This window comes from Psammomys obesus, unplaced genomic scaffold, assembly GCF_907164565.1.
Source record: "Psammomys obesus unplaced genomic scaffold, mPsaObe1.curated_primary_1811, whole genome shotgun sequence".
NCBI lineage: Eukaryota > Metazoa > Chordata > Mammalia > Rodentia > Muridae > Psammomys > Psammomys obesus.
The window spans coordinates 2,131,598-2,153,522 of record NW_026596162.1 but is presented as its reverse complement, the minus strand read 5'-3'; the positions used below and the strand labels follow the sequence as shown (position 1 = coordinate 2,153,522).

General features: G+C 39.6%; 1 protein-coding gene across 5 annotated transcripts in view; it reads right to left on the bottom strand.

The window, feature by feature from the left end:
• The window catches only part of Fars2 (phenylalanyl-tRNA synthetase 2, mitochondrial), a 403,608-nt gene that overhangs the window by 297,570 nt on the left and 84,113 nt on the right, over nucleotides 1-21,925 (bottom strand). For all 5 annotated transcript variants that reach the window (XM_055595241.1, XM_055595240.1, XM_055595239.1 and 2 more), the window contains one exon: nucleotides 3,659-3,818. In XM_055595241.1, the coding sequence (XP_055451216.1) occupies nucleotides 3,659-3,818 (160 nt within the window). The remainder of the gene's footprint in view (nucleotides 1-3,658; nucleotides 3,819-21,925) is intronic.

Below are 21,925 nucleotides of genomic sequence, written 5' to 3'. Positions count from 1 at the left end.
CACACACACACACACACACACACACACACACACACACACACACACACCCCTTTCTCTCCTTTTAATCTTTCCTGAAAGGTTCTGTCCCTGGGTAGATATGATCGTGCTGTCTCAGCTCTAGTAATTCAGGAATTATTAAACTGTATTGAAATGGTTTATTTTTATCCTCTACCAGGTTTAAGAGTCAGAATTCCTGGGCTACATTTGGCAGCAGGATCTTCATGTGGTGCTTAAGTTTGGGGTGGGAAAAGGGTGAGGAGAACAATTCCCTCAGCAAGTGCTGAGTGTCATGGTGACTGAAGCAACCCTCTCTGTGGCTGCTGCCATCACTCTGACTGTCCTCTGGTTTCAGGGACACTCAGATGGATGGTACTGGAGCAACTTTATCTATACTCTCCAGGCTCTTTCCAGACTTCAGCTTACATGAACACTAGCTATTCTCCATGAACACAAATTACGATTAATGTTGTTTTTGCTATTATTATTGTTACTATATTTTACTTTAATTACATTTGACACCTGTGCAAAAGAAATATTACAACCAAAAGTGAATTTGAAGATATATAAAAACCACAATAGTGGCCAGGTACAGTGACTCATATCTTTAATCTCAGGATTCAGGAGGCAGAGGCAGGAGATCTCTGAATTACAGCTAGCCTGGTCTATATAATGAGTTTCACACCAACCAGAAATACACAGTGAGATCTTAAAAAAAAAAAAAAAATGATAAGAGATGCAACCTCACTGCTGTTTCAAAACCGAATATTCCTATGCTTAGGCATCAGTATGTGCCCCATGTCAAGACAGGCATCACAGTAAACACAAACAAAAAATGTATTGTAGAAGCAGCCTTTAATAATGAAAGTTCAGCTCAGTGCAGTTTTGAAAGGTATGCAAATACAAACACTAAACATGCTAATATAAAAGCAAGTTCACGACCAGATTCCCAGAAATGCACATGCTCAGTCTCCACGGATTCTAGCATAAGACATTCATTGACTCATTTATTTGAGAGCAGGAGCCTTTCACAGTGCAGCGACAACTTTTGAGAGTGATCTCTGTCCCTCCAACCAAATGGACCCTGAGGATGAAGCCCAGGTTGTTAGGGGGGACCCTGGGCACATTTACGTGTTGAGCCATTAGTCCAGAACTAAGATGTCTTTCAAATGTACACGCCGGTTGTTGCAGATGATGCAAAGCCATGCTGAGCACCAATGTGATGGCCAGGGTACGGGGTAAGGGAAAGGGGCATCCCATTTCATTTGTTGCAAATCTGTCACTTTGATTATATCCCTCCATCCTCACAGCTGTTCTGTATTCAGTGCCTTAATTTTGTAACTCTTTCTTAGTTTTTTCCCCCACATTTATATTAAATTTAACATTTTCAACTACATTTTGCATGCTGTATTCCACTTTATTTGTGAGACAAATATTATTTAAAAATAAAACTTAGATAACTTTCTCTAAAGTTAGAATCCTAAGATATCAAAGAAACTGAAAAGTAAGCAGGGTTTAAAAAGGTAGAGAGGAGACATGAAAATCTGATTCCACTGGGCATTCCTCAGAGGATATGGGACTTCCTGCCAGTCACACTCCTTCCTCTTCTTTGCTTTCTGTCCCTGTACTGTTGCCGCAGTCACTGTTTTCGGTGGCCAGCACCTGTGTCTGCAGACTTGGTTATCAGGTGTGCCCTTCGCTGTCTAGACCTACCCTGGTAGTTCTTGGCTCCCCTCCACCAAGTGCCCTCCTGAGCACCGATCCATCCTATATGAGGCTCCTCTCCTGAGTACTCACAGACACTTAATGTTGCCTTGATAGACGAAAAAGATGCATGACTCCTTGAAGACAGGGATTAGGTCTAGATTATTCCATACCCTGAGATTCCTTCCTCGCTGCCCTGCCTCTTAAATACCTGAACAATATAATCTATCTCCTCACATTTCAGTGTTAAATAGATTATACAACTGCTAAAACAATCACAATTCTTTTATTGCAGAAGTAAAGAGGAGCTAGTGAAGCAGAAGTTTCTGGTTTCTTTGAAGACTTTGTTGACTCATGTGATGTATTGCTAGAAGCTGTCTTGTGAAAGGGCATGTGATCTTTTGTTGGAGACTGGGCTTGATAGAGGACACGTGATGTTTTGCTGTGAGCTGTATTGTGTAAGGGGCGTGACTTTGGTCAGCTGAGAACATCTATGGATGGACTCGAAGGAGAGGGGATATATAGAAGCCTACAGACAGTGAGACATCACTTTTTGGATCAACATCGCCGGGCTGATCTTCATGCCTCAACACTTGACTTCACAGAGAGAAATATTCCAGAGAACTTCTCAGGACAATCCAACTGAGTCTTGCAGCTTTCCCTGACCTGTCCCGATCTTCTGAATAGTGCTGATTCATGTTGCTCTTTGATGTTGGCCTTTGGACAGAACTGCTGGTATCTGGACAACAAAGAGTAGACTCATCCCAAGGAACTACTTCTAAAAGGTCTATAACCCCCTTTTCCTAATAACCTTCTCTCTCCCCTACCTCTGGTCAGTGGGTGGAAGGAAGTTAGAAGTGTGTAAGAACCCTAAATAAAGTGGATTAGGTAAAAAATCTAAGCCTACAGGCTAGCTATAATGGGATTTTTACATCAACAACCTCGGATTGAAATCTGTTTCACATTATATCATTTAATATGAAACACTTCAAATCTGGAGGCAGAAATAGAAAATAACAACCATCCATGTACTTGTTATTCTATTCTATCAAATCATAACATTTTGTCATATTTTACTTCATACTTTTACAAAATAAAACATCATGAACACAGATGAAGACAGTTTCCCACGCCCTCCCATTACTATTTCTTACTGCCTAGAAAAGTGTTAGTCTGGCATTGATGTTCAAATTTAAAATAATGTATGCCATATAAAGAATATATAGGGCTAGTCAGTAGTTTCTTAAATGTTACATGAATTATGCATCTGATGATATGGAGTTAAAATATTACTATAAACCTTGTTAAAACAGAGCAGCAGAGCCTTACTAAATTATAAGAGTCGTTTTAAACACACATTTGTGTTCATGTATAAGTAGGGGAGTTTGAAGGAATAAAAACCTACAGGTAAGCTCTGTGCCATCAGTGAGCTCTGGGATCCAGCTAGGGATGGTGACTGTGACTCCTGCAGCAGGAGGCATCAACAGTATTTTCCCTCTTGGAGGAAGATTTGAAGACAAGTATATAAAGTGAGAGCCAAAATCTGAACAGTATTATTCTTCCTATAGGAACTCAATGTTAATATTCCTGCTCTTGACAGTCATAGTCAATGTGTCAATGTATGGTTGTGACATGGGATACTCCATATTGTGCAGAATCTTGTCCATATACTCTAATAATACAGGAACAAAACCAAGATACCAAGATAACCAGACACTTTCCATTGACAACAAGTTAATCCACCATCACTGTTCCTTCTCTAGTTAATTCCATTCTAACTTACTATACCTCAAGTTGAAGGAAGCAAGATGTCCATAGGCTCCCTCCATCCACCTATCACACAAGAGCAAATCAACAACAAAACCCTTACATACAACCAATCTCATTGGTCTGCTGCAGAGTCTTCAAAACAATCAAACTATTAAGCTTTGAGACAAAAAGATATCTGAGTACCTACCATCTCCAAAAAGATGTGTCATAAGCCTGGTCAGTACTTGTTTAAGGTCAAACTCCACTAGCTTCACAGCCTCCATGGTGTGTGTCTCTTGCTTATGAGCTGAGCGAGAACTTTCTTCAAAGAGCTCCAAGCTTTCTCCATCCTTTACACCAGCAAATAACTGTAAACGAAAAAGAATAATGACATGTATAAAACAGGGTTCTGGTTAGTCTCTATCAAACAGCATAGAAATTCTGGGAAAGTACATATTGCTACAGTTACAATATGGGGATAAGAATTATACCTTAACAAAAATATAAAAAAATAAATTAAAATTTATACTTAATATGCACATTGAAATTTACAGTACTTTGTATTAACTTTGAGCCAAGCTCTGAGCCACCCAGTGTGGAAGGTCCTTGGGGAATTAAAAAATGCTGCCCAGATCTTGCTCATCTGTTTTACATTTGCCTGAATTTACAGTCATTTCCTTACAAGAGACATTATCCTCAATTCTAATGGAAATGCCAAGCTTTAGACTCTAAAATAATATCCTTAAGTGTTCCACAGGATCTTCCCAATGTGATCTAAGACTAAGTAAAAAAGTACAGTTTAAGAATTAAATCCTATAAAGTCAATGAAGACAGGAAGCCTGCTAGAGTTTAATAGTCTATTTCTAAAACCCATGTCAGAGCTTCACACATATTTCTCCCCCTTATTATAAACAAAAACATAGGCAAATTATATGATAGCTAAATCTCAGCTCATGACACATGCATGAAATGATATCATACTGAATTCATAGATTTTTATGGTAAGTACTGTAAGAAAATACAGAGTACATGGCACAGTACAACAATTAAACAAATTTCTTAGCATCATCATTAACTACAGATGTCAGTTATCATACGCTACTTTCCCAATAAAATAGAGTATCAGGTCTGATGAGATGGCTCTGTCAGTAAATGCTTACTACATAACCATGAAGCCCTAAATTCAATTCTTAGCAGCCACATGAGAAGCCAGGCACAGTGATACACCTGTGATCCAGTGCTGGGGAAGCAAAAAACAGGAAGCTTCCTGGAGATCACTGGGCAACCAGGATAAACAATGCAGTGAGTTCCAAGAGTAGTGCAAGACACTATCTCAAAAGAAACATCAGAGAGTAATAGAGAAAGTCACTTGATATCTCCCTATGGCCTCCTATATGCACACAGGCATACATCACACATACAAAAAGACACGCACACACAGAGAAGCAAAAAGCAAATCCAACTGTAGTGACATAGCAGATCAACTTTACCTATGGGGGGAATAGGTCAAGAAAGAGAAATAACCAAATGACCATCACTGTTTACACTTTAGTCCCGTGGGAAACAATATTTTACTAAAGCGTTGTCACTTCTATTGCTTATATTAGTTGATTAGAAAAATCCTTGTTCTGAAAAAATGAATGCTAAAGGCACAAGAAAGTACCAAAATAGACAGGAATTACTAAATAAAACTCTACAAAATAGCATGAAACCAACAAAACAACAGTTAAACAGTCGCTGAGAATGCCTGCCTTCCCAGCACACTAAGGGCAAAGCTGAACATATGAGTAACAACTGAACTGAACACAGCCAGCAAGACACAAGTGCAAGCCTAGTAGTTGACCAGGACAGAATGTCTGCTGAACAGCACAGAAAGACTGATACCCCCAACAAGGACCAGACATAAAAAACAGAACGTGTGGAAATCTGCAGTCAGGTCCACAGCTAGTGGGTAAAATGGGAGCTACAGCTGCGACCTCCCTCTAGACTGGAGGCTCTTCTAAATGTTAAATAAAGTCTTTTCAGAAGATCCAGCTACCCTGGGTCTTAAGTGAATCCCATGAATCCTGAAAATACACTACCTTGTATATAAATAATACAGCTCAGGACTCAAGTGTAGAGAACGGTGCTGCCTACTATCAGGCTGGGTTCTCCCTCATTAATTAATATAAACGAGAAGATGCCCTACAGACATGTTCACAGGACAGCTGAGCCCAGAAAAATCCCTTACTGAGACTCTGTTTCAAGATGATTCTATACTGAGTGAAGTTGTTGACCAAACTAGCCACCATATTGTACAATGTCCTTCTGGAATTTTTAAGAATTCAAAAGAATAAACAAAAGTTTTTTATATTGGAGTAATATTTGACTAAAACTGTGGTCAGTTGATATAGGTAAACACATTTCAAGTGTAAAAGACAACGCAGAAGACCTTCCTGAACTTGTAGGAAAAGATTTCTAACATGCAAGAAAGCCAAGTACTAAGGAGGAAATTATATCTCTCCTGTATGATTCAGCAGGGACATGAAGAAACACAGCCCTCATGTACATGGAAATGAGTATGTGAAGGATATGCCAGACACTGGAGAATGGACTGAAGAATGGAAGTAGGCAGAAACAAAGGATAAGCAGGTGAGAGGGAATGGAGTGTGAAGATGGGCAGGGGACAGGGAGTGATGATTCTCTAAGTAAAATTTTTGTACAGTTCTGTATTCAAGAATCAAGCTAAAACCTACACAGAGGTATGGAGAACCCCAACTGTGGCTTCATTTAAATGGCACAGTCACACCAACGAGAGTGAAGCACTAGCTGCAGTGACTTTGAAAAATACTATAGTCAGTCATTTTGTAAGATTGAAAATGTACTTACAGGAAAAAACATGCTACACAAATCAGTTACAATTCTGAAACCACTTTTAGTGCCTTCTATGGCTTATTGTGTATTAAATGCATTATGGGTAAGAAGAACAAGATCCTAAACATCACTGTCAATGGCAATGGAGATATCCAGAAAGAGCTATGCAGTACTGGACTGAGACTGGAGGTATCTACAGAATTTAACACACGTACAGATACATGTCAAAATAGAAAACAAATGTATATAGATTTCCTAGCTGCGTCTAGGAAGGCCTAGACAAAATGCCATTGCCTATCACAATAAGCACACCCAGGTCTGGGTTTCTAAATACCATTCTCATAAAAAAAAAAAAAAAAAAAAAAAAAAAAAAGAGTTCCTTAGAGAAATAACTGATTCTAAAAGATGAATCTGAACGCTCTGCTGGACACAAAATAACAATAGACCAGGACACAGGAGACCACCACAGGGATCCCCATGGCCAAATCTGGATTCACCTGAACATTATATAAATAAGTTGAACATAAATTACACCACAAATATAGAAACAAATATCCAGGAAGTCACAATCATATTAAATACTGAATAAATACATGTGGAGAATAAAATTCTAATGAATGCATTTAGAAGAAGAAAGCTTGCAGAGCCACAGTAATTCAAAAGATTGCCAGTGGATTCTAAAGTTGGTGGGAGAAAATGTGAGAAACAGGGTATTTACAGATGTAAATTAAGTTCCACAGGAAACTCCCTAATTATGTGGAATAACGTTAATGGAAGAGATATGTTCTATTTTTATTAAACAATCAACCAAGAGCTGTACATATCAATACACTGTCCCCTAAAATCAACATACTGACAAAAGCAGAGAAAATATTCCTTGATTTTTTTCTTTTTGTCAAAAATGTATAACCCAAATCTGGTTATGAGAAAATATTAGATAATGTCCAAATCAGCACCATCCGATGAAAGATTTGGGAAGCGTTGTGAAGAGAGTCAGGGTCACTTTAACCCAGTGGTTGTCAGCTAGTGGGTCACGACCTGTGGAGCATAAATGAAGCTTTCACAGGGGTCACGTGTCAGATAACCTGGCTGCCAGATATTTATACTACAACTTGTAACAGTAGCCAAATTACAGTTATAAAGTAACAACAAAAATAATTTCATGTTTGGCATCCACCACAACATGAGGAACTGTGTTAAAGGGCCACAGCATTAGGAAGGTCAAGAAGCACTGCTTGAGATGAAGAAAGACTGACAGGGTGTAAGGAAGATAATGGGTGTGTGCTCACTACAGAGTGTCATTCTGGAGGGAATCCTGTCTCAAGAGGGGAGAAAGGTCGGAATTCTAGCAAACATGTCTAAATGTTCTATTTAGCTCCTCAGAAAAACATGGGTTGGTGTTTTTGTTTTTTAATAAAAACTAATTTTGAAGAGCAGTTGAGAGCAAAAGTGAGAGGAAGGTAGAATTATCAATATGCTGCATGCCTCTAACCCCCCCCACACACACACAACTTCCTCTTCTAGCAATATCTCCACCAAGGGACCTTATGTGATTAATGGTCACGCCCTGACATATTAGCAGTCAGCCACATTCCTTAGTATATATTAGCTGTGCTCACTGCAGCAGAGTTCACACTAGGGATCACTACTGAAGCTATGTGTTCTATGGGTTTTACAGATGTACAATGAAATGTAGCCACTATTTAACAGCATAAAAAAAATACTTTCTATGCCTTTCAGTGTGCTCTGCCAATTTATGTGTCTCTCCTAGGTAACCCCTGGTGCCCACAGATCTTTTCACTTCAGTCTATAGTTTCATCTTTTCCAAAATATCATAACTGGAAGCAAGGAATACTCAGACTTTTTCAAATTGGCTCCTTTCACTTAGCCATATGCACTTAAATTTTCTCTCTGTCTTCTCTTGGCTTGATAGCTCAAGTATGATTGTTTTGAATAAAACATTTTATTATTTATACATTTTTTAGATTTGATTGTTTTAAATTTTTTAAACACTTTATACTCTTTGCCTTAGGATTACAATAGCTGAAACAACTGGGTACTATTTTGCCACCCCTACAATAGCATTGTCCAACAGTGGGTATCTGTGTTGGGTGATTTTAGGTCTGTGGACACTGATCACTAGGAAGCCAGAAGGCCTAAGCTGAGGGAGCTTGCAACCTCAAAGACCACGTGACCAGAGCACTGATGGCCCTACAGCCAATTTGCACTTCCCATCCTGTTTAGTCTTCTGGTAGCCCTGAAGAGTAAGGCAAAGCTGCATGCAGAAACCCCCATGATGCACCTGAGCCTTCTCCAGGCTCTCGCTTCAATGCACACGTCCTGTCCTCAGGGAACTGTCCCATTTCTATAAGCCTTAAGTACTGCAAGGTTCAGTGAGATGGAACAGCTGGTAAAGGTGCACACCACTAAGTGTGACAACCTGAGTTCAGTTCCTAGAGCTCCCACAGTAACATGAGAGAACACATTCCCATGTATACTATGTCTCCAGAATACAGACAGACACACACACACACACACACACACACACACACACATACTTTATAAACTGCTTTTGGAGTCATATTACAGGCCTCCCAGGAAGCGACTGTCTTTCATTTTTAACCCTTGCTTGTTTGTTCCTTTGTTTTGTGGAGGTGGGTACTGAGAACAGGGACATGGTGTGCCTCATCCCTAGGCACCAACCCCCTTTTGTAAAATTACAACAAGGTCTCACAATGTAGCCCTGGCTGGTTTCAAATCTGGGCAACTTCTCACTCTAGTTCCGGGTACTGGCCACCATGACCAGCCTGGTTCTTAATAAACTGTTACCCAAATTGATCATTCAAAATTCTAGGCAAAAATCTAAATGACTTGTAACTGTATTCAAAAATTGAATCTCTCAAGCAATATGATTTGAACTGACACTATGTGATCCCAATACCTGATGATGGAATTGAAAACAACTCCAAAAATGCTTTTAAGGGCTGGAGAATGGGCTCAGCAGTTAAGCACACTTGCTACTCTTCCAGAAAAGCAAGGTTTAAGTGCCAGCAAACACGCAGTGGCTCACAACCACCAGCTATAATTCTAGTCCCAGGAGATCTGACCCCCACTTCTGGCCTCCATGAGCATGAGGCATGCATGTTGTACACAGATATACATGTGGGCAAAACACACACACATAAAATAAAACTAAAGGAAAAAGCATTTTAAATAATTCCAGCACCATCAGCATTAGGAAACTAGATGAAAGATACTAGTAGGACTTAAAATATGTTTTTCAAAAACAAACAAACAAAAATAAAGCTTCCTCCCAATGTGATTTGTATGCTGGGGGGGGGCACTCTGTAGAGATTTAGGCTCATTAAATCTTTGCCTTTCCATTAAAGGCAAAGAATTTAGTAACTACATTAAATTAACAAGCAACACTAGTCTTTCTTCATAGAAAAGTTTATATGAAATAATGTTATTCCATTACTAGGATGAGGTTGAGCCATAACACAACTATTAAAAATTCAAGATTTAAAAGAAAACCATAATAGTAGAATATTTATCATCTCTATGTGGTGGGATCACTCATTATTTTCCCTTATTCTTGCTATTTTTATGTATTTTGTATATTTCTCAATAAACAAGACTACATCTGAAGTTAGAGAGAATACAACAAATGTCATTTGAAGGACAAAAGGAGAAATGGTGGGGGCTGGAAAGATTGCTCAATGGGTAAAAACACTTTTTTTTTTCTTCAGAGAACCTGGGTTTATTTTCCAGCACCCACACTGTGGCTCACATACCATCATAACTCCAGTAACAGGGAATCCAATGCCTTGTCCTGGCCTGCATGGGCATAAGAAACAAACATGGTATAAACACATATAAGCAGGCAAACTCTCACATATACACTATAAATAAATCTAAATGAGAAGTGAGGGGTATGGAGGAGTACTGACTCCTCAGTATTATATACTACAATAATATAGTGGTCAGCCTTCATGGTCACGGCATACAGTGCTTTGCTGTTCTGTGTAGAAACAGAGCTGCTGCTTCTACGATTGCAACCACACCCAGGACAAGCTAAGTGAGGAATAAGAACAGGAAAACTCATACGAGAGGAAGCATTTCATTAGTTGTAGAAAGGGGAAAGAGTAGGTGCTTTTGGTCAAAATGTATATAACCGGTACAGAATGTTTTTGATTTTATGGCATTTCAAGCATGATTTACTTCTGTGAATCCTTCTTTCTCTCTCATACTCGCCTATATCCAATGGCCTCGGTTTGCTCTCCTGTTACCTGTGCTCTATTACCTGCCCCTTTCCTCAACAGCTCCTTTTCCCCTCAGCACTCACTGGCCCCTTCCATTACAGGACGTATACCCACACACATAACCACCTACATACATGCATGTTAACATTTCAAGCTGGGCTCCAAGCATGAGAGAAAGCATGTTGTATTTATGTGAGGCTGGGTTACCTTGCTTAATGTAATATTTTGAAGATTCATCCATTTCCATACAAGTATCATAATTTCCTTTTCCTTTCCAGTTGAATGAAGTCGCATTGTTCATTTGTTGGTGGCATATTTACATGAGCCACACATGTTCTGATGGACCTGTTCCTAGGCTGGGTCCACTGTCTTGCTATTATGAATAGAGCAGCAATAAACATGGATGGACAAGTATCTGTGAGGTACGATGCACACAGCACTTTAGGTATTTGACCAGAGGCCGTAGAGCTGAGTCATATAATAGCTTAATTTTCAGGATTCTGATAGCCCTCCACACTCATCCCCACCGTGGCTACAGCAGTTGATACTCTCTCTACAACTCACAGGGTTGTCCTTCCCCCATGCTAGCTAGCATCTATTACTCTTTGTTTCTTGGTGGAGGCCATGTTGACTGAGGTGTGATGGAATGTCAAAGATGCTGTAATTTGGAGTTGTTGACAAGTAAGGATATCGAACATTTATTTATTTATATATAAGTAAATATATTTATTGGCCATTTGTGTTTCTTCTCTGGAAAACTGTCCATTTCATTCACCAATTTATTGACTGACAGTTCTGTTCTTTTGATATTTAGCTTTTGCAGTTCTTTATATTCTAGATATTAACACCTTGTCTGGCAAAAACCTTCTCCGACTCTGTAGGCTGTCAACAGAGCAGACAGGCCAAATATATTTTAATATGCTAACCATCTTATGCTTCTCTATAGTCTTAAGATTATGGTCCCTCTTTGGCACAAATGTCATCATACTGTTTAGCAAAGAAACATGAATATGTGTCTCAATTTTGCATTAGACATGAAGAGAAACATCTGATCACATAAGAAGTAAAAGCCTTCAACTTTAACCCAATGTAGACTTTTGTTTTGTTTTACTGAAGCACTACAAAGAACAGACACCCCCCAAAATAAAACCTAAAGCTAACACTTACCAAAGTTTCACACAACCATACAACGTTACAAGAAGGTTCATTCACCCTGCCCTTTCCTAAAGGGTCAGCACAGAAGCCATGACAAAGAAACTCTAGTATAGCTGTCACTACTTAAGAAAACTAGCACTAGTGTGCATGGTCACCTGGAATGGCCTTCTCCAAACTGAAAGTACTTTGCCTGATAGTACGGTGTACTATAACTTTTATAGCACACGATCCTTCCCCGCACCATGCACAGACCCTGCCACTGCCACTTCTTTATACAGATGGAACCTCCAACTTCAAAGTATGTCTTCTCCAAGGTCCACAGTCAGCAGATAATGCTGGGAGGCAAGCTGTGGCCTATAGAACTCAATTATGGACTTGGCAAACCACTCTCAACAACTTAGAAACACTAGAGTATTTTTGTAGATACATCAAACATGCCAAAAGTGTGAGAAGGCAAAGAAGGAGCAGTGATAGGTAAAGCAGGCCTACTGACATTGCTCAAGGAGATTCAGCAAAGTATACTCTTGTTTAATAATTATGTATTAACTTCAGTGAGTATTATGAAAATATAGGAACTACTATTTATACATGGGAAGTAGGGTCCCATCTGAGGGTTTTAGTATCATTAATAAAAGAATTTTAAAAGTTGATTCAAATGGAAGCACAGGGACAATTTTATTAGAGTTAAAAAGAAAAACCACAGGATAGGCAAACTGTAAACCTTCAGCTGCTTTCCAGAGGAGAAAAATGAAAGAAAGAAGGGGGAAGGCTAAACCATTTAAGCTGACATGGAGATCAGAAGACAGATAGTGGGCCGGGGAAGCTTTAAAGAAAGGGTAAGGATGTCTACAGATCATACTTAATGCACTCTGCATTAACCCGTAGATGCTGATCAAAAGCAACCCACCTTTTCTACCAGAGTCCTGGGCCAGGGGAAGGTGGAAGGAGAAGATGGTCTTCCCAGGCTCTCGGGGAAAGCAGGCATTGGTAAATTGTTCCTGAATAGACTAAACAACATCAGGCACTGTGCTAATCCAGCACTCAGGAGGCTGGAGCTGGTGGTTTGTTAGATTGAGGTAAGTCTAGGCTACACAGTAAGAGTCTCTTTCAAACAAACACAGAATATTTTGGGGTGATGAAACCATACAATAGCTGAAAAAGTACCAGACACAAGAAACTGTGGTGGAAGCAGAAGAAAGACTGTTTAGGAAACACTGAATCAAGTACAGTGTTTCTAAATTGCAAAGGCAATTTTGCATTGTAACATTAAAATAGATGTGATAACAATCATTTCAATCACATTTGAAAATTACAAGCCTTTGGAGAAATTGTCAGCCACTATTATATCAGTAATTTGGCTATGTGGCCACTCCTAACGCAATCCCTGTCTGGGGAAATAAAGCCAGAAGGCTACAGCACTACAGGTATAGCTATACTCGTATAGCATTCTTGCTCTGCATGATGTTATTCTGCATGAGGAGAAGTGGCTTCAGGAATGAACAGAACATCATGAATAATATGAATGGAAACTATGGCTAGTTTCTGCTGCCAAGCAAAAACGTTAAGTACAGAAGTTGAATGAATTAAAGAAAGGAGGGCAGAACCATGAATCCTGGTTATACAAATCATGGTTTTTATAAGGGAAGGAGCAGCAAAAGGAGAAGGAAAGGCAAAAATGACTTCAAATTGGACAATAGTCTTCAAATGAAATTCTGGTTAGCAGCATGTTTTAGCTACATCATGGTACATTTCTTCAGGTTACTTTGTTTAAAACACTAATTTAGTCACATGTCTAAATTAGAGTCACATGATTCTACTAGAAAGTGCCTAATAGAAAAGACTGAAAGATTCATGGTCAAAATGGGCAAAACAAAAGTTACTTTCTCAGTGATATAAGAGGTCTTGGGCAATTGGAGGAAAACAGGAGATATTTTGTGGTAAACAATAATAACTAAGGTGTTTGGAAGTGAAAACTGAAGAGGTCCATGAAATATAAGACAGTAGCTAAGTATTTCCATATGATAAGCAGAGGGTCCTTCCTACCCTCCTTCCCACAGTATGCAATTCTCTAAGCTTAGGAACCAGCTGTCAGGGAGCTGAGAAACTGTTGAGAATAACTGCCCACTAATAAGTGACAAGGGGGCTTGGAGAGAAGCGGGTAGATCCATTATTGATTGCCCAGAATGAGTCCTGCAGATTACAGACACAAATATCATCCATATTATAAATTCCCCAGTACTCATCCAGGCCTATCTAGCTGAACACTTAACAGTTACTAACAGAGCTCCCTAATTCTGTGTTCTGCTAAGACAAAAATGAGTACAGAGTGCTCAACAACAGAACATGCATGTAGTGCCAGCCTGATGAAAGTATTTTCATTCCAAATCCTGTGGTTTAAGCATTGTAGGCCAGCAAGAGACCAGTGCCATCTAGAGGCAGAGGACAGGGACCTGCTCCATCACTGGCCAAGCTACAAAAATTTGTTTTTCAAAATGTATTCTCCATTACTTATTTGCATTTCAAAAGATTAATGTCTAGCAAATTGTGCTTATAATACCTTTTAAATTAAAGCCAGACATAACCCTCAATAGTATAATTTCTGAAAGAGACAGTGTTTCAGGAGATGATCCTAATGAAACAGGAAGACAGACAACACAAACTCTGGCTTAGCTATGCATTTGGAAGTCACCAGCTCCTGATATAGACAACAATAATCCAAGAGGTTAGAGCAAGAAGACATTGGAAATGAAGAGGGTGGCGTAGGGGAATGCAGGTAATCATGCAGAAAAAGTGGTTCAGGACAGGCACAACAGCACAGTCCTGTCATCAGCCAAGGAATGTTCCAGCAGCAAAGCCAACTGATGAAAACGGTCTAACACTTGCTGGGAAAACAGCACGACATTGTCTTAAAAGAAAACAGAGAAGAAAAACCTTTAAGGTCGACTGCTATGGTTCGGATGGCAAATGCTCCCTAAGGCTTGTCTGTGAAGGGCAGGTCCCCAGCCTGTGCTCACTCCTGAAAAGTACGAAAGGAAGCCCTATTGTTGAGGCGTGTGCTCAGAAATTATGCGAGCCCAACCTCTTTGTCTCTCTATGCTTCCCACCTACCACAAAGTGGGCATCCAGCTGCATGGCAAGCTCCCACCATGACAAACTGTGTTGTTGTACGTAAAGGACAATAAGGCCAAGTGACCAGAGATTAAACTAAGCCTTTCCTCAAATACTGATATATCTTACAGATTTGTTATGGTAACAAAAAAGTTGGCTGCCACCTTAATTAATTGTGATAAATGTGTCATGCTAATATAATGTTTTTAAAAGTGAGAAAGCTAGTATTGGAGATTTCAAGAGTGCTCTCTATTGTTGGCAACATTTTTGCAAACCTAAATCTATTCTACAATAAATGTGCTATTAAAATGAATATGGAGACAATATACTTCTTTAACTGAAGTCAGCATGATACAGAGCCCCAAGAGTCTCATCAAACTCTTGCTGTGAATGAAGATGGATGACCAAGATTTTCAAATAGCTTCAGCACCAGCAAAGATCTCTGGGTACCAGCAAGACCTCCAGAGCAGGGACCACCCCCGCAATGCCTTCAACGCTGCAGATGCTTCATGCCTTCCTCACTAATTACTTGATTAATTTAGAGCTACTGCAACAAAACACACACTGAGTCAAGGAGCACATTTCAGAGTTGAAAGTTTTAAGTGTTCTGTACAATTAATACACTAACAACATATTCCACTCTTTAGATTATCTATCCCTACCCCTCTGTCTTCACTTGGAAACGAAATGGGTCTTGCCATGAGAACAGAAGCCATTCAAAAGTTTCCTAGAGTGTAGTCCTCCATCCTCTGCCATAACCATTCCTGTCTTTGATGAAGCCAGGCTTCAATCTTTCAAGAAGGTTCTTTGAAGCACACTCTCCTCTGGGCAAGCTCTAGTCCATGCCCCTCCCCTGCCTCCTACATACACTTTATTATATCACTGTATCTTTAGTTCCTTTCATAGAGCTCATGTCCTCACTCCTGTGCCTGCCATCCCTCTCCTGCTCGGGTCTCATCATTTAATTCTTCCCTCGAAACAAGTGAGCCAAACAAATGAAAACCAGCTGTTCAACCAGAACATGCTCCCCAGTCATGTGTGAATGAAGGGTTCACTCTTTGGCTATCTTCCATACAGCTTCCCTTTCTTTCAATTGGCACTGTACATTTCTAACCCAGAAGCCTTTTTCTCAGCTTTCCATACTTCTTCATTTGCATACCATGCCTTAGGTGAATGAATTTACCTCTTAACTCTAGCTTTCAGCTATCTGCCAATGCCTTTGACTTTTGATGCCACAATTCTTAGGAACCTTAACTAAAAAGCACTTCAGCCAAAAAGCTGCACTGGGACCCAAGCATATATCTGACTACAAAGTGACTCCATGGGTAAATTCCTCACCTAAGTAGCCCAAGCTCAGTTCTCTTTCCTGTTTCCATCACAATCCTTAACTCTGTAAATGTACCAAGAAAACCACGTCAGGGCTCTTACTTTCCCTCCTCACCCCACATGCAATGATGAAATCCATTTCTACCTCCTATAAGTGCCTTTGTACCTACATTGTCATCTCCTTGGCCAGGCCTGCAACTCAATCAGTCTCTTGGGATGTAACTAATATGGTGTCTCCAGCTTCAATGTACATAGTGGTTGTATTCTGCTTATTACTCAAAAAGGTCTAACTGATTACCTCACTCTTATTACTGAAGATCTCCACGTTCTGTTTTGTAGCCTAAAGTTCAGATGTCCTGAAAGTTATACAGAAAGCCCTTCATAAAGCTGCCCATGCCCTGCCTCTTTACCTTCATCATCTATCACCTCTCCATATGCCAGGAACTCCATAATATATGTTCTAGGGATGTGTCACAATTGCTATATTTTGATGCTGTCAAATATGCTACTCTTCTAATACCTGAGATGCAAGATCATTCTTTTCTGCAACCATAATTTTTTGTTCAAAGTCTTCAAAATACTTATATTTCTTCCTGCATCAGAAATGATTTCTCATTTCTCAGGTGAGACCATCTTTCATGGTAGAGAGCCTGTAGCTGTTTATCTCTCACAAAGCTATGAACAAGGAACAGTGACTGATCAACATCTTCTTTGATACTAACCCTGCTTAAGATTAGGTTCCCAGGAACATGTGCCATCTATAAAAATAAAGCAAATTATATCCAATTCAGCTCAACCAAAGCCTGTATAGCTAAATACAAGACCTCTAAGCTCCAGGACAGAACAGTCGTATAGTGGCAGACACAGCCTGTAACTCCAGAAAGTACTATCTCATCTACTCATCCTTGACTCAGAAAGAAACAGAATCACATGCACATACATGCACATACCACACCACAGGAGCTCCCAGACCTTCACACCCCATGAATGTAGCAAGCAAATTCAATTATATTACTCAAACCCAAATAAAGCATCTCAGCAAATATTAAGTATTCAAATCACTTTGGTGGAAGGACTGGGATATCTTATATTAAAAGGATAGCAGACTCATCTAAGTGGATTTGAGTTGCTACTGGGATCGTCTGCTTCTCATTGAGGAGGACTTGTGTTTGAAAGGGCCAGTTAAACACCACTCTGTCCTAGGGTCTCTGTGGGAAGTCCATTCTTGTTTCAGTTAATTGATATTGAACCAGCTTTGTCATTCCCTGGATTTTCTGTAATGCACCACATGCCAATTAATCAAATTACAGAGAACAGCACAGGGGAGGGAACGAACTGAAACTGTGTATTTTGTAAAGAAAGAGGGAAAGGGAGAGAAAGAGAGAGATACTTCATTCTCTCCCTGCTGCTCTTATTTCCTCTCCCTGTAATGAGACTTTGGGCCAGTGGAGCAAGGGGAAGAGAGCTGAAATAGGCTACCTTTTAAAATACTGTAGCTAAGAACAATAACTGTCAGACAGCTGAACCAAACACTGCTTGTAAATGTGCTGTTCCAGATGAGGTTCAGTCTAAGCTTCTTCAGAGAATAGTCTCCCTTCATTTAAAATGACTTTCATTTCCAAACTACATGATCTGCCCAAATCTTCCAGCTTCCAAAAAAATACAAGCTCAACTTGAATAGTCAGATTCCTGGCCAAGTAGCACAAAGATGTGTTCCTGAGATACCAGGGCCAACAAAAATTCTCAGGGAGGCAGGTTTACTGAACATTCCATGGAGCTGTTTTCTAGGCATGGGCTGATGCTGTCCTCCATGATCAGCCAGTACAGCACCATCAGGAGTTCCTGAACCACAGGACTCACAGGAGATCCTGTTCTTGGGTATTCACAAATATGTGAGTTGTCCTCCCTGCTTTCATTAAGTCTCACATAGTAGACTTTATAGCACCTTTATTATCTTGTAGGTTATCCCAGGGATAAAGATAGGAAAATAATTTGCTCTGCTCTACACACAGAAAATATAAAAAACTTTAATACATTACACAAAGGAGAGAAAATACATGTAGCTGTACACAAAGAGCAAGGGATGTTCAATGCATGGACATGCTGCAATAAGAAACAAGTATGGCAGGTAGTTGAGGTGATGATTCAGCGCCCCACCAATCCCTACAATGCCGGGCTGGGGAGGCAGAGACAGGACGTTCTGGTCTGAGGTTTGCTAGCCAGAGTCTAGCCAGATCAATAAATGTTAGATTCAAAGATAAAGTATCACTGAGAAAGGTATCTAATATCTACTTCTGTTGTCCACAAAGCACATGCATGTATATGTATGTACGTACACACACACATACACACACACACACACACACACACACACACACCTCTATGCATATAAACACAAATAATACAATAAATAATAATCAACAATGATAACAACAAAAATACCATATCCCTATGTGAACGGGTTCTCATGACAAACAGTTTAAAGGAAAAGGAAATACCCATTCTGCTGTCTAAAGTTATGACCTCTCCTTATCCTCTTCCCATGCCACGATGACAAACAAAACAAGGGGAAATGATTGCTAAACAGATCATTCATGACACCAATAGGCAAAATACTGCAGAGCAAATGTACTACCAAAAACTATCCTCCCTGCCAAAAAGAGAATGTCACTCCTGATATTATTTAATATTATTGATATTTATTATTAATAAAATAATAACATCATAATTAAGAAGGGCCAGATACCTGTGAATGTTGACAATATTCAGGCAGCTCTATGTGTGATCAGCACAGAAAAAGCAACCACTTATTTTTAAGGTGAATTTAAGAATAATGTAAGAGTAGGCACCAAGTGTTAAGTTCTTTCCAGCCATCAGGAATTTTTTTTTTAAGATTTCTTTATTATATATACAATGTTCTGTCTGCACACCAGAAGAGGGCACAAAATCTCATTATAGATGGTTGTGAGCCACCATGTGGTTACTAGGAACTGATGTCGGGATCTTTGGAAAAAGGACCAGTGCTCTTAACCTCTGAGCCACCTCTCCAGCCCCTGCCTTTCAGATACTGTCACCACCCCTTGGACATTATCCTCACCTGAAGGAAACTGAAGTTCAGTGTGATTAATCAAATGAGCAAGGATAATCAAAGAGTGAGCTGAAGACTCAGGACCTGATGTCATTTTAATCAGCTCAAATGTTTTTTTGAGAACAAAATCACCACCAGAGGCTGAGGACAAAGTGTTTGTTTTGCAAGCATGAAACCATGAGGTTTATTTCCAGAACCCAAGTAAATAGCCAAGTATGATGAGATGAGCTCATAATCCCATTATGAGAGATATGGAGAAAAAAGGCTCCCTAAGTGTTGCTGGCCAGTCAGTCTAGCCAAAACAGTGGGCCTCTGGTTCCACTGAGAGACCACATCTCAAAACCTTAATAATAATAAATAACCTTTTAATAATAAATCATAACTAATACAGATGATTCATTGTAGATAAATTTGTTGTACTCTGCTTAATAAGTATATACTATAGTATATACTAAGATATGGCAGAATCAATATCTAACTATATGATTTTAAAATGATATTTTGGGCACCAGAGTTCAAATAATCATTTGTACCACAACTGCCAAAGCAGGTGGATGCATATTCTACATAGTCTTAACCACAACGCCCCCCCCCCATGAAGTGATGCAACACATCATGAAAGAGAAAGGAATTAAGGCAACTCAGTGGGCTTTAACTTTATTTGGGAATCAATGACCTTTAAATTTTTAAAAATTTAGAATCATCTACCACGAGAATATAAACCCATTTTTCCTTAAAATCCATCTTCTCAACAACAACAACAACAAAAAATCCTTATGCTTCATATTTTTTCAAACCTAGCTCAAAAACTCTTCAGAACACAAACAGCAAATTATGTAAATCCTAGCAGTTAAGAAGACCCCAAGAATCAATGTGTACTAGATGTACTTAACTCTGAGCCCAGTAGTATAAAAGTGTCACCACTGACAGGTGGGCCTGAGGGTGACAGGGAAAGACTCTCACTACCACCTACCAACCCCCTAAGCTAAATATGTGAAATGTTGCCAGTCCATTCCTCCTAAGAGCGTCCAGGTATGTGTATCACACAAAGAGATGTAGTCCCCAAAAAATGTGAAAACTACTGTGCAAGAGTGCAAGAACACTGAAAATATATCTGCCACTTTCACAAATCACTTGGGCTAGTAGAAAAGACACTGTTGCTGTACTTACAGGGTTTCAATAAAACCTAAGGAGGCCTCTTGATCTTCTAAAGCAGCACAATGTGAATGGTGGCCATTTTCTTGAAATCTTGGAGGAATAGGATAAAAAGACTCTCATTTCTTTTGATGCTGGCTCAGAAGCACAGGTGCTCACCATTCAGTACATCTTTTGACCTACTGTCATTCTATATACTAAGAAGCAGTACTGAGGAAGCCTACACATTAATTATATTCAGAAACTTTAAATTAGTATTCACAGTAAGTATGTTTGTCTCTGTAGGTATGACTTTTTCATATCAACCCATTTATTGGATGAATAGCAGCCTGTCTCCCAAAATATGTCTAAACATTATGGAAAGGGAATACTCCCACTTTGCCAGTTACTGATTTTTCATTCTTCCAACATCAAGCAATCCTTGTTTATCTGCTCTGTGAGAACATGGTGAGCTCTTGAAACATTTTCTTTTTGCAGTGTGACACAACGTGAAGTGGACAGTATAAGCTGCTAGAGAGACATCACAAAAGCAGGAATTCTTTTTTATTTATTTTCTATTATTACTATTTTTACATTCAGATCATAATTTTTCCACTCACCCTCCTCTCCACCAAGTTCCTCCCCTCTGCCCACTCCCACCCACCCACCCACTACTCCTCTGTTTCTCTTCATAAAAGGGCAGGCCTCATATCAATATCATATCCCACAGATAGCAATCAAACATTGCATATCAAATTACAGTTAGAAAAGGCACCTCCCCTTGTATTAAGGCTGATCAAGACAACCCACTATGAAGAACTGGATCCCAAAACCAAGCAAAAGAGTTAGAAACAGGCTCTATTCCCACTGTTAGGAGTTCCACAAGAAGACTAAGCTACACAACTGTAACATGTGTGCAGAGGCTAGTCCCACGCAGGCTCTCTGGTTATCAGTTCAGTCTCTGTGAGCCCCTATGAGTCCAGGTTAGCTGACTCTAGGTTTTCTTGTAGAAGTCCCCTGGGCTGCTTTGTTCTGCTTTGCAGAATGGGCAGACAGGGGGGTTGAGCTCCCCCAGAGACCTGATACTTCCTCTGGTCTCTGTCATTTGCAAAACAGTACTTCTTGCAGGCATTATATAAGATAACTTTTGCTAAATATCCCAAGATAGCTTTTGCTAAAAGGAATATTTTCATCAAATTCTTAATAGTAACAGCTTCCCTGATGAAGGTGCTGTGTGATTGTTTCCTCATGGTTGGCCCTTACTACACTTGCTCATCTGGAAGGAAAAATAGCTTGAAGAATGTCTGGCCAGAAAAGCAGACAGATGAACCACCATGGATTTAAATGTGTTAGCTGCCATTTTTTGCAGTTCAGTTTGGCAATCTGGAGTGAAAAAGACACCCAAGAGCTGCACATACTAACTGTGGTTCTGTTCGGGATTCCTGTCAACAGAGAAATCACAAAGAAAATAGTCTGGCACCCTCAAGGAACCTACCAATCTAATGAGGACACCAAGGATATAAACAAAGAGATTTTTCAAAATATTAAG